Genomic DNA, 10,824 nt, shown 5'->3' on the forward strand with positions numbered 1-10,824 from the left:
TTCTGTATTTCACAAATGACCTGCTTCAGCGGCTGAAACACCATATGGATTATTTATGTACTCCTTGGTATTTACTCCTACTGGAGGCATGGTGTGACATAAGGGTTTTCAGGATTAAAACTTACTTTCTTTGGGGCTATAAATGAAGGTAATGCAATATGGGTGCAATAGACAGGGGTATGCAATAAACAGGAAGGAATGAAGGGCATATGTGTGTACTGGATGGTAAGATTTTTCAGGAGCACTGCTCTGAAACTGCATTTAAATGTCACCTTGTTGTCGGAGCTGAAGCTCTTGCCCTGCCCACCAGCAGCACATGCCAAATCAGCTGACTGGCCCCGCATTGTTTTTTTTCAGGAACCGAGCCAAAGCCGGACTCCCCTGGGCACCAGGCAGAGGCAGACGCTGCTGCGGGACGGCACCACGTGGGATGCAGATCGTGGCTGGGTATGCAGTGGGGCTAACAAGGAAGAGACCTTACAGATTTTTTCCAAATTTTTTTTGCTCCTAGAATTGGCAAGACCCCAGGGTTGTCTTTTGCTCAGGATACCCTTGTATTTCAGTAAACTAATTCAGGACTAGTAGTTCTTTCAGTAGGTGTGTGCTCATGAACTGCTTCTGCAGAGCTGGCTGATCAGGCATATGCGTACTTGCAAACGATCATCATTCGTAACTTGCTATGGCTGGCTGATTCAAGCTCCAGGCCTGGAGTTAAACTAAACTATGTATTGGGCCAGATCCTTACTTTACACAGCTGGGGACATCGACACAGACTTGAGAGGTCTTGAGTGGAACCTGGCACGATCCTGCCTAGACCTTCATCATTTCTGACAGAGGTTGCGTTGTTGGTGGTTTCTGAGTGGAAGGGGAGCAGTGTGCATTTAATCTTGGGATAGCTCGCACCAGGTATGGGTGTGGGCATCTTGTGAAGATAAAGTAACCATCCTCCCGTGGCCTGGGCTGGTCCTCGGGGAGCACAAAGGTGAATTTCTGCAGGAGAGTGGTAAAGAAAATAAAGAGCTCCATCTTGGCCAGCTGTTCCCCTAGGCAGGCACGGCGACCTGCAAGAGAGGGAATAGAAAGTGTCCGTGAAAGAGGACATTAAACCACGTTGGAATCATCGCGGGAGGAGCAGATCAGCCCTCCTGCTGCGCCTCGGACTTGTAGCTGGATCCTCCCCTCAGATTTACCTGCTGAGAAAGGCAGGAAGGCTTCTGGTTTCACAAACTGCCCGTTTGCATCCAGGAAGTGTTCGGGGTAAAACTCATTTGGCTTCTCCCAGACTGTCTCATCCTTCAGCACCGAAGACAAGTTGGTGATGATTGTCGTGCCCTGCACTCCTCCACAAGAGGAAATGACTTATGTCAGAACAGCAGCATTATCTTGGCACAACGGATCAGTGCTGGTCCCTCCTTAGTCCGTGTCTCCCATCTAATAGCAACCATGGTTCGGTGCTTCAGAATAAGGCACCCATCTCCTCTTTTCTATCTTGTTTAAAACAGAGGTGAAGCAGGGCACTTTTCCAATTTTTTGGAAATTTTTTTCTTTTCCATAGGTGCCTGTGCTGTGCTCTGAAGTATCTGAACTTTTGCAATTTGTATCCTTACAAAGGCCATTACAGGCAAACACCAATTTCATGGCTACGTAGTGGAAACAGCCTCTGCTTCTCAGAGCCTACTGGACTTGTTTTATAGCTGGCAAGAAAAAGCTGACTGAGACTTCAAAGCCCAACTTTTGCAGGGGCCGTGGGAAAGTGGAAAGCTTTTCTGTTTCACATGTCAGTGTTCTAAGCTAGAGGAGATATCGCAAGGCAAAAAAAAATAAATCCCAGGCTTGCATTGCTACCAGTGCTGCCAGGGCACCTGCTGTCACAATGGCAGTGGACAGAATGCCAGTGGCATTTGAATAGCTTCAGAGATTAGATTTTAACTACTCTATCTTAAGAAAGCCAGTAAGCTGGTGTCGTGTGCCTCCAGAGAGCCTGTTAGGCTCCATTATTTCTCCTTCCAACACAGGCAGTGAATGTCATCGAGAGGAAAGCAGACCTTTGCACTGAGCTGCCGCTGCAGCTGGGTTCCCACATAACCAGCGCAAACCTAGAGCACAAATGGGGCTGTCTGCCTGGATTTACCATTTCAAAACATCCTACTTCAGTGCTTGCCAGTGACTTTAATTTGGGGCTGGAAGCGCAATGCTGCAGAGTTGTGTGGGGTCACCCACATCCCCATGCCTGGTGTCTGCACAGGGAGAGGCTGCTGCATTGCCTGTCTGGTCATGGTCACCTTGGGAATGAAGAACCCTTGCAGCTCGGTGTCTCGGTACGTCTTGTGAAGTACTCCGACAGGAATGACATCCCCACAGCGTTGCACTTCATGGATCACAGCATTGGTGTAGGGCATGCTCGCTTGGTCCTTCATGGTGGGTGCTCTCTCTCTGCCAATCACCTTATCAATCTCTGCTTGGACTTTACCTGAAAGCAGCACAACTAAGGAATTAGAGAAGGGGAATAAACAGAAGGGGCTGGTAGAAGCTGTAGGAAAGCTGGCAACATGAAACTGTAGACACTGGGTGAGAGCAGGACAAACAATTAGAGAAAGGGGCAGAAACCAGATGGGAATGCATTTGTTTTCAGTTGCTCAGAGCCATCTGTATAACTATTCTTTGTGCGTAGTGTCTTGACATGCTACCTTACGTCTCCTCTATGCAGCTGAAAGGGTACCTGGGCATGTAGCATTAGCGAAATGAAACAAATGAGCATCTATTCCAAATACTGGAAGGAGTGTACTCTGGCCACTGAAAGTCCCCCAGTAGCCTTCAAAATGAAGGCGAGAGCGACCTTGCCCTTCCAACTCAAGTCTTTCTGTCAGGGCTCCTGCCCTGCCACCGGTCCCTGCCAGAACAGCTGTGTTTGGGAAGTGTTTCTCCTGGTTTCTGCTAGACCAACAATCACTGAAGCTGTTCCTCATTGCAAAATCCCCAAACCATGGAGAGAAGATGTTCAGTCTCCTTGCAGAAAAATGAGGGTTGAAGGGAAGATGCCACACCTCTGCCTGTCCTCTGACTTACTCTGTATTTCTGGGTGGAGAAGCATGTATAGAATTCCCCACCGGATAGTGGTGGAGGTGGTCTCAGAACCAGCTGCAAACAAGTCTGCGGTCACCAGACGAAGGTTGTTATAGTTGAAACCACCCTCTTCAGCTGCCTTGTCCTGTGGAGAGCAAACAAGGAGGTGGTTGGACCTGGGGTACTTGCTGGGTGAGAAGACTATTGTTCCAGAGAAATACTGAGAAGCACGAGATCCATTTTTGCTGACCAAGAAGTTCATTGGGAGAGCAGAGCACAACACAGGCAACGGTCTGTGTACGACTGATGTACTTTCGTAACCCTGTTACCCCCTGTATTTGAAGGTCGTCAGTCACCTCCCGTATCCTGAGAGACGAACACTACACCTGCCTGCAGGACAGAAGTGAACGCCTTGTACTCTCTACTCAAACAGACAGCAGGCCCTTGCCACTTGCCGTAACATCCTCCCCCAGAGGAGGTGGAACACAGTTATTTAGGTTTGATCAGACCATAAAACCCACGCAACAGAGAGGAGGCTGCATTGATGTGGCAAATGCGAAATTAACAGTATTTTGAGGGGGTTGTCTATAGCTATGCATTACAGATTCTCGCTGCTTCTGCCCTGCTATTTTCTTACAATCGTCAAAAAAAAAAAAAAAAAGATCAGGGTATTATTGCTGCCTATTAGGTCTGCAACACCAATTTCAGCAAAACTGGTCTTTCATCCAAATGCTAATTGAGCTCAAATTTGTTAGCATATGAGATATGACAAGCTCTCTGCATGAGTTCATCTGCTTGTCTTTTCTAATCCTCTTTATACTTTCCTTTCCTAGGGACTAGCTTCTGTTAAGTTATTCTGTATGTTTTGATGCTGTTGTAATATGGATAGCGATTAATAAGGCATTTAAGACTCAACTGTTACTCCAGTAAAAGATCTCTGGCAAGGGAGCTGTGGGGCTGACCTGACCAAAGTTAACCCAGAAGGGCGATTTATCAGTTTGGCATATCAGGGGACATTAGTGAACAGAAGAGCGATGTGACAAGAGGCAACAGGTTCACATCCGCTCCCAAATAGTACTGCTCACTGTGGAGTAACGCAGGTCACGTTGCTCTGCCCGTGCGAGCTGGGGGGCTAACGCATGGACCGGAGGTGCCCAGCACCCGCAGGATGGCAGGGTTCGTTATGCAAAGCAGCAGTCCGGCCTGAGGAGTCCGATGGTGGAAGCAATTTGCAGGCAGAATTTGCTACTCTTGCTCATCTGGCACTTGAAATTTAGTGAATCCATGTGCGGAAACATATGGTGGATGGATAGGCTGACGCACGTACCTTTGATTTTATACTGACTTCATGCCTGACTGAATCAAAGGAAAGACTCCTTTTAATTTCAGTGAGGTTCAAATTTAGGCCTTCATCTGATCTGTAGGGAACTAGTTCTTAGCAAGCAGTTCAAAGGCACACATCCCAAAGGAGATGCTGTCTTTCCAAGTCATAACTTGATTTAAAGACAGGGTACAGACTGGGCAATGATACCAAAAAGCCAGTCTGTTGCTGCAGTTTTGTAACTGATTTTGAGGTATCAGTCATTAAGGCACTGACATTCACAGAATCTTGCATGTTGACTTGTCGTCTGGCACAAACTTAGAAATATTGGTGAATTCCCAATCGTTGCCTTTTAAATGCCTTCAAAATGGTGTAGGCTGGAAAGAAGGGAGTTGCTAGATTCTGAGGGGAACAGGAAAGTAGAAAATGGGAACAAGAACGTCAGCAGATAGTACGGTCTCTTAAGACAATAAAGGAGGTTAAAGCATGAAGAAGTTAACACCTTTCTTCTCAAGATATAATGTGGAATGAAAAAGTAGGAAATTAGTGAGAAGTTTTATACAGCTGTATGAGGAAAGTCAGCTTCTGTTAACAAGCTTAAACAGGCAGAGGAATTGCCCCTGGACCCTGAGGTTCTGCTCGTGTCACCTTACCTTCTCCATTTCCTTTAAAAACGCATCAGTGAAATCTCGGTTGTGAGCAGGATTCCAGGTCTTCATGTGCTTATTTATGAGCACATCTATGAAGTCCATGTATGCCTTTTGCCCTGGAAAGACTTTCTGTGGCACTCCAGGGATGCGCAACAAAATGGGCACCACGTTAAGAAGCTAGGATGTCAGAACCAGAGAGAGAGAGAGAAAGATATTGTGTGATGCAAAAAGAAAAATAATGAAAGCACAATGCTCTCCAGCAACAGAGGGCAGCTTCTCACAGAACATATTAGGCTCTTGGTTTACCTGAGGCAGGAATCCAGTTTCTTCGCTCAGGAACTTTTCAAACAAGTGTAGCAGCTTCTTGAATGTCTCATCACCATAGTTGAAACGCCCTCCAAAGACGGTGGTGCAGATCACGTTGCAGACTGCATTATTTACAGTAAAACGTAAATCGAAAGGACGACCTAAAAATGGAAATGGATACCAAGCAATGAAGCTAAGCAACACCAAGCTGTTGGAACTCAGCTGTCAGCAATGAGAATACGTAAATGCCTCCTTGATGCCTTCAAGAGAAAAAGCCCCCAAACCACTCAAAGTACAAATGCATCATACTGGGGAGTGACGATCTTCTCATCTCCTACTACTGCTTGGTTTAACCTTGTTTAAAGGAGAAAACTCCCAAGAAAAACTGAGTTGCAGGGTTGTTCTGTGACTTGACGGATAACACTTTGCTTTGTGTCTAGATGACAGGCGATGCGCTGTGACAACCCTCAGCCACGCTCTTATTGCATGTGATAATATCAATATGTTCCACTGATCTTCATAAAAGCAATAGTTACCCAGCTCTGAAATAATTATATTTCACCTCTTTATTTTATATTTGTTTCCTGTTTCAAATGGATTAGTGTTACAGTAGCCCCACTGCGTAAAGTAGAAGTGGCATCAAGGTGGAGCAGGGTGAGTAATGCATATAGACTAGAAACACTGCATTTGCTTAGGAAGAGAGCACTGCATGCAAACGAGAGTGGCTGTAGTATTACTTCTCTCTCTGCAGCATTGTATTGCCTTTTTCTATGATTTCCCCATCCTTATGGATGTGACAAACCTTCTTCAGAATTAACTGCAGAGCACAGAAATCCAGCTTCCTCTATCACTCGCTCCTCCAAGGATTTCTTTCCCATCCCAAAGTTCCTCAAGGTAGAGAGCGTGAATTTCCTTAGTTCCTTCCAGACGTGCCCGTAGCTTGCCATAACAATCCCTGGAATTATGGATGAGCAACAAATGTCAGGAGCTCTGACCTGTACATCAAGCGAAGTTCACTAGAGAATAGCAAATGTGAGTTTGGAGGTACAGGTCTGTGTGGATAGATGAAAGAGTCTGATCTTGTACAGCTTGTTCATACAGCAATTCTAAAAGTGGATTACTGCACCTTCTAACGCATGTGCCTGGCTAGCGAAGGTGGAGGGGGCATTCAATGAGAGCAACAGGTGCTGCTAAGGATAAAGGAGTCACTCCACCAAACCATTCAGTGTTGCACCCTTAGCTTGTGTGAACTGGTCAGCAGCACATGCCACCGCACAGGAGCCGAGGATGAGAGATGTGGGCTGCACACCAGATAACACTTTGTCTTGGAAGAAAGTTAGCATTGTTTTTTGTGACGACAACGACATGCACATAGTGTATGAGCATAAGCGCTAATCACTGGGTGTCGGGAGCTACCAGCTCCAACGCGGGCAGGGAAGTTGTACTCCTGATAATGTCCTAACACTGCTGAAAGAGGTGTGTGCTAACGCCTGGAGCTGTACTGCAGCCACTAAGGGGAGCTCCCTTTTCATCAAATCTGATTTTGTCACCACCAAAGGGTGGCAGACATACAGGGAGGTTGATCAGAGGGACATGAGAAGGTGGCACTGTACTGGGCAAATCTTCCATCTACCTGCCATCCACCCTCCTTGTGCTAGTGCCAGCAGGGAATTTCCATTTCCAAGGAACTTGCCTTCAGATTTCTTTCCGTAGCCCAGATGTTCATATATTGGAATGTATGGCCGGTCAGCAAAGTCCTCTGATCTGTGGACCAGGGCTTCCTTCACCGTTTTATACCCGTTCAGTACTACCAGGTTGGTCCAGCAGTTCTGGAGATTGAAGACGTTTCCAAACTTCTTGTGGAGCTACCAAGGCAAAAAAAAGTACATCCCTGACTGTAACATCAAAAATGTCACCATATCCTTCCTTAGGGCCTTTATTACTTAGTGATTTTTGAGGTGCTTTTATTAGGAGACCTTCAGCTGATCTTCGACCTTTGTCTTTGCAGTGCAACAGCTAGAGCATTGCCAAACAGCAGCTGAAGCAGGGATCAATGCTCTGTGAGTGGAGAGATTTAGAATACACCTATCCTAGTCAAACTGTTGCCATGACCTTTGTGCAAGTACTTTGGATCTTGTCTGATAACACAAGGCCAAGGACCTTTTTGGAGATTTTCAAAGGCTGCATGCTCAACGATGAATTACTGCCTAATACTTGTTTAGTTTGATCTGAAAGACTAGGCAAGTTTTGAGTTAGTCTGCTTCTGCTAGAAGGAAATATTGATGATAAGGTGATATGTAATTTATTTATTTTTTTTTAATATGCATTTGTTCCTAAAGATCGACACAGAGCCTAGTGCCCAGAAACGTGCTTGGAAGAGGCACGTTTACATTGGAGTTTCAGGTCAACTTTCTCCCTAAAAGGAGCGTACGCATCTAGTAAGACTGGTAACTGGCACAGACCCTACATCTGTTGTGAGCTATAAGACATAATGCTGACAGCAGGATGACTGCACAGGTAAGCCTGCCAGCTATGCAGTCAGCGATACACTCACCGTGGGAGCTTGCTGTGGAGCTAAGTCTTCTCCAGGTAGTTAAGCCCTTTGACTGGATGTAGGTGCCCAGGAAGGCAGGTCGAAGCTCCCTGCTAGTCAGTAACGCTGAACAAAGCACTCCGGAGTATGTTGTTGGAAGACAATGCAACCGTAGCAATACCCCACAGGCTGTGCTCTGTTTTCTTTTTCTTTTTTCTGTCTTTTTTTTTTTAGTTAAAAAGCTAAGTGTCTTCATTTCTCCACTGTAGCAATGCGAGGAGTTGAAGTATTTAAGACTGTATTTGCAATGGGGTTGGAAAGGGAATTAGCACTTCACTGGAACTAGAAGTGCATCATTAAAAGTGATTACTGGTCAAGATTGTGGTTAGCGTAACCCTGCCGTGATGTGATTTGAAAATGGTAATCTTTTGGACTATGTGCAAGCCAATAATACAACTGCTATATGTAGTTTCTCCATTTGGCAGATTTTGGACAGACAGATGAACAGTGCCGTCCTAGAGAAAAGGCCTTGACAGTTTGCAAACTGAAGTGCAAAACCCCCATGGTTTATCTGCTGCAAGCTGTGCTGTGCTTTTGCTTTGAGACAAGCTAAGCCCTGACTTTGAATAGGAACACTACCCAGATTTTGGGCATTGCTGCTGGGGCAAATCCCGCAAGCTGATCTCTTTAACTGAAACCGTCACATGCCTGCAGGCGTCCTTAAGTAACTCACAGGGCAGTCTGCCATTCCTGCAGCCACAGATCTTTGCCTGTCTTCCCTTGTTTGTACATCTCCCTGTTCCCTTGCCCCGACACGTGCCCACGTGTTAAGTTGGAGGCCAGCTCTAAAGCAGAGCAAGCATCATCTGTCACTGGGGGCACAACAGCACCTCCCACCGAGCTCACGCAGAGATTGGGCGATGGAGGCTGGCGAGTGTTGGTGTGTGATTTATTTGTTTGTACGGGCCAGGTCAGTGTCCTCAGGCAGTGACTTGGTTCATCATGGGCTTTGGAGAGGCCATTGCCCTTCGGCTTTGTGCAAGGCTAGATCACCCCAGGGCGTCCCCACCCCTCCTGGGCCCACGGTCGTGTGAGGGGTGCTTCGTGGCAGGGGCTGGCACTCACCTGGTTGAAGGAGAGGTGGGGGTTGTGGAAGTCAACGGACAGCATGGTCCCGATGAACGGCAGCGACATGGGGCCTGGCGGGTAACGGCTCCACTTCTTCCTGCGCTTCATGAAGTCAAGAAGTAAAGTAAAGACCGTAAGAAAAATTCCCAGTGCAGAGATGTTGGTCCAGCTGGATGACAGCCGGGACGCCAGCCACAGGAGCAATGCCATTTCGTAGCCTGTCCTCCAGAAACAGACTGTTTCTGCCTCCTTTTGCCGCCTTCTCTCCTCTCTCCCCTCTCCCCTCTCCTCTCTCCTGTCCTCTCTGACTTCCTTCCCCAGGCAGCTGCCCTCTTCTCTTTGCTGTCTCCTCTTCACCACACTCTCTTTTTCTGCTCCTCTCTCCCTGCAGTTGCTGGCCTCTGACTGTGGGACTTGGCTCAAACCTGAAGCTCCTCCTCTGCTCAGCTCAGCCTTGGGGGAGTGGTGATGAGGGTCATCCCTCCTCTTCCTCCTCCTCCTCCTCCAACGCCAGGGCTCAGAGGCCTCTTTGTCCTTGCCACCGGTGGCGGCTCCTGCACATCCGTGGGGTAGGGCTGGGTGAGGTCCATCCAGGTGTTTGGGTGCCCTCTCCCACAGCCGAGGTGGGATCGCAGTTCACCACAAGCAAGCCAGTCTTGCTGTATTCTCCTGGGGCAATTTTGAGTGAGTTTTTGTTTATATCCCTGTCGCCTTCTTGTTTGTACAGACAAGTCAAGGGAGAAGCACAGATCATTCAGGTTTCTGTTTGCAGGGCTGAGGATTTGTTCCATTGGCCCTTGAGAAGGCTCAGGTTAGGTCAAGATTTCCCTTACAGAAAGCACTTGTCACAGAAATTAGCCTAAAACAGTGACCTGAGGCTTTAAAAATAATTTATGTTTCTGGGACTAACAATCTTTATCCAACTCCAAATGTCAGTCAGCATGATGACCTTGATTTTTGTAGAATACAGCTCAGCGACAAGGGAGAAAGCACATGTATTGCAAGGAGCCTTGAATTTCCAGCCTTTGGGGCTGTAATGCAAACACAATTACGGAGATAGTCAAAGTATTTCCTAAAGTGGCACAGCTATGTGCTCCTGGCGGCTCTGCCATCGGAGATCAATAAAGCTCGCTCTTACGACAGTTAGTTCTAGCTAAAAAGAAGCAGTAAACCCATCACAGTTTGATCTGTGATCTCAGTGTGATCAGAGAAAAGCTCCTAATGGAGCAATTGCTGCAACAGTGATGGAGAGCTCAGACTGCAAAGCCACGCACCTGCAAAGACGGCGCAGTCCGCTCTGCTGTGCGGCCAGGACCTCGAAATGCCCCAAAGAGGCACCTGAGCGCTCGTTACCTGCCTGCAGAGGTCCCCTCGCTGCAGTCTCTACGGCATGAACCTGCGCGTCCCTTGTGTAAGCAGCAGGACTCGCCATTCATCTCAAGTATCTGTAAGCAAACATACGTGGCATAAGAAATAACCGGGGGAATGACCAGCCAACTGCACAATCATGATTTCTTTTGGATTACAGAGGATAGTTCACGTGGCCGGAGAGCTGCCACAGATGGACACAGGCTCTTCAGGAAAGGGTGAGGAGTGGTTGTCCTTTATGCAAAGGAGTGCCCAGAGCTTTGCCACGGGACAGCTGAGGAGCCAGTTGAGTGCTTGTGGGCAAGGAGAGGGCAGCAAAGCAACACGGGCAGTGTTGGGCTGGGCACTCACTACAGACTGGCTGCCCAAGGAGAAAAAGTCAATGGAACCGTCTGACACAATCACAGGCCTTAGGACAGACTCATGGGTGTACTTCAACTGGAAGGGCAAGATGG

The 10,824-nt window shown here is 47.4% G+C and overlaps 1 protein-coding gene across 1 annotated transcript; it reads right to left on the reverse strand.

The window, feature by feature from the left end:
* Window positions 1–810: 810 nt before the first annotated feature.
* On the reverse strand, window positions 811–9,211 carry LOC104161789 (cytochrome P450 2D17). The gene is made up of 9 exons (XM_009700328.1): window positions 8,999–9,211; window positions 7,034–7,205; window positions 6,143–6,295; window positions 5,341–5,501; window positions 5,038–5,211; window positions 3,067–3,208; window positions 2,283–2,470; window positions 1,191–1,332; window positions 811–1,061 (listed from the first exon to the last, which is right to left on the reverse strand). The coding sequence occupies exons 1-9, from the start codon at window positions 9,209–9,211 to the stop codon at window positions 811–813; spliced, it is 1,596 nt and encodes a 531-aa protein (XP_009698630.1).
* Window positions 9,212–10,824: the final 1,613 nt, after the last annotated feature.

This window comes from Cariama cristata, unplaced genomic scaffold, assembly GCF_000690535.1.
Source record: "Cariama cristata isolate BGI_N322 unplaced genomic scaffold, ASM69053v1 scaffold9475, whole genome shotgun sequence".
NCBI classification, from domain to species: domain Eukaryota; kingdom Metazoa; phylum Chordata; class Aves; order Cariamiformes; family Cariamidae; genus Cariama; species Cariama cristata.

Bases quoted from the DNA above. Each gene is read 5' to 3' on its own strand.
- LOC104161789 (XM_009700328.1), bottom strand. From the start codon at position 9,211: ATGGCATTGCTCCTGTGGCTGGCGTCCCGGCTGTCATCCAGCTGGACC. The intron at 5,212-5,340 runs GTAAACCAAGAG...CTGACATCCTAG, and splicing joins AAACTGGATTCCTGCCTCAG to CTTCTTAACGTGGTGCCCAT. The intron at 1,062-1,190 runs GTAAATCTGAGG...CCTCTCTTGCAG, and splicing joins CTTCCTGCCTTTCTCAGCAG to GTCGCCGTGCCTGCCTAGGG.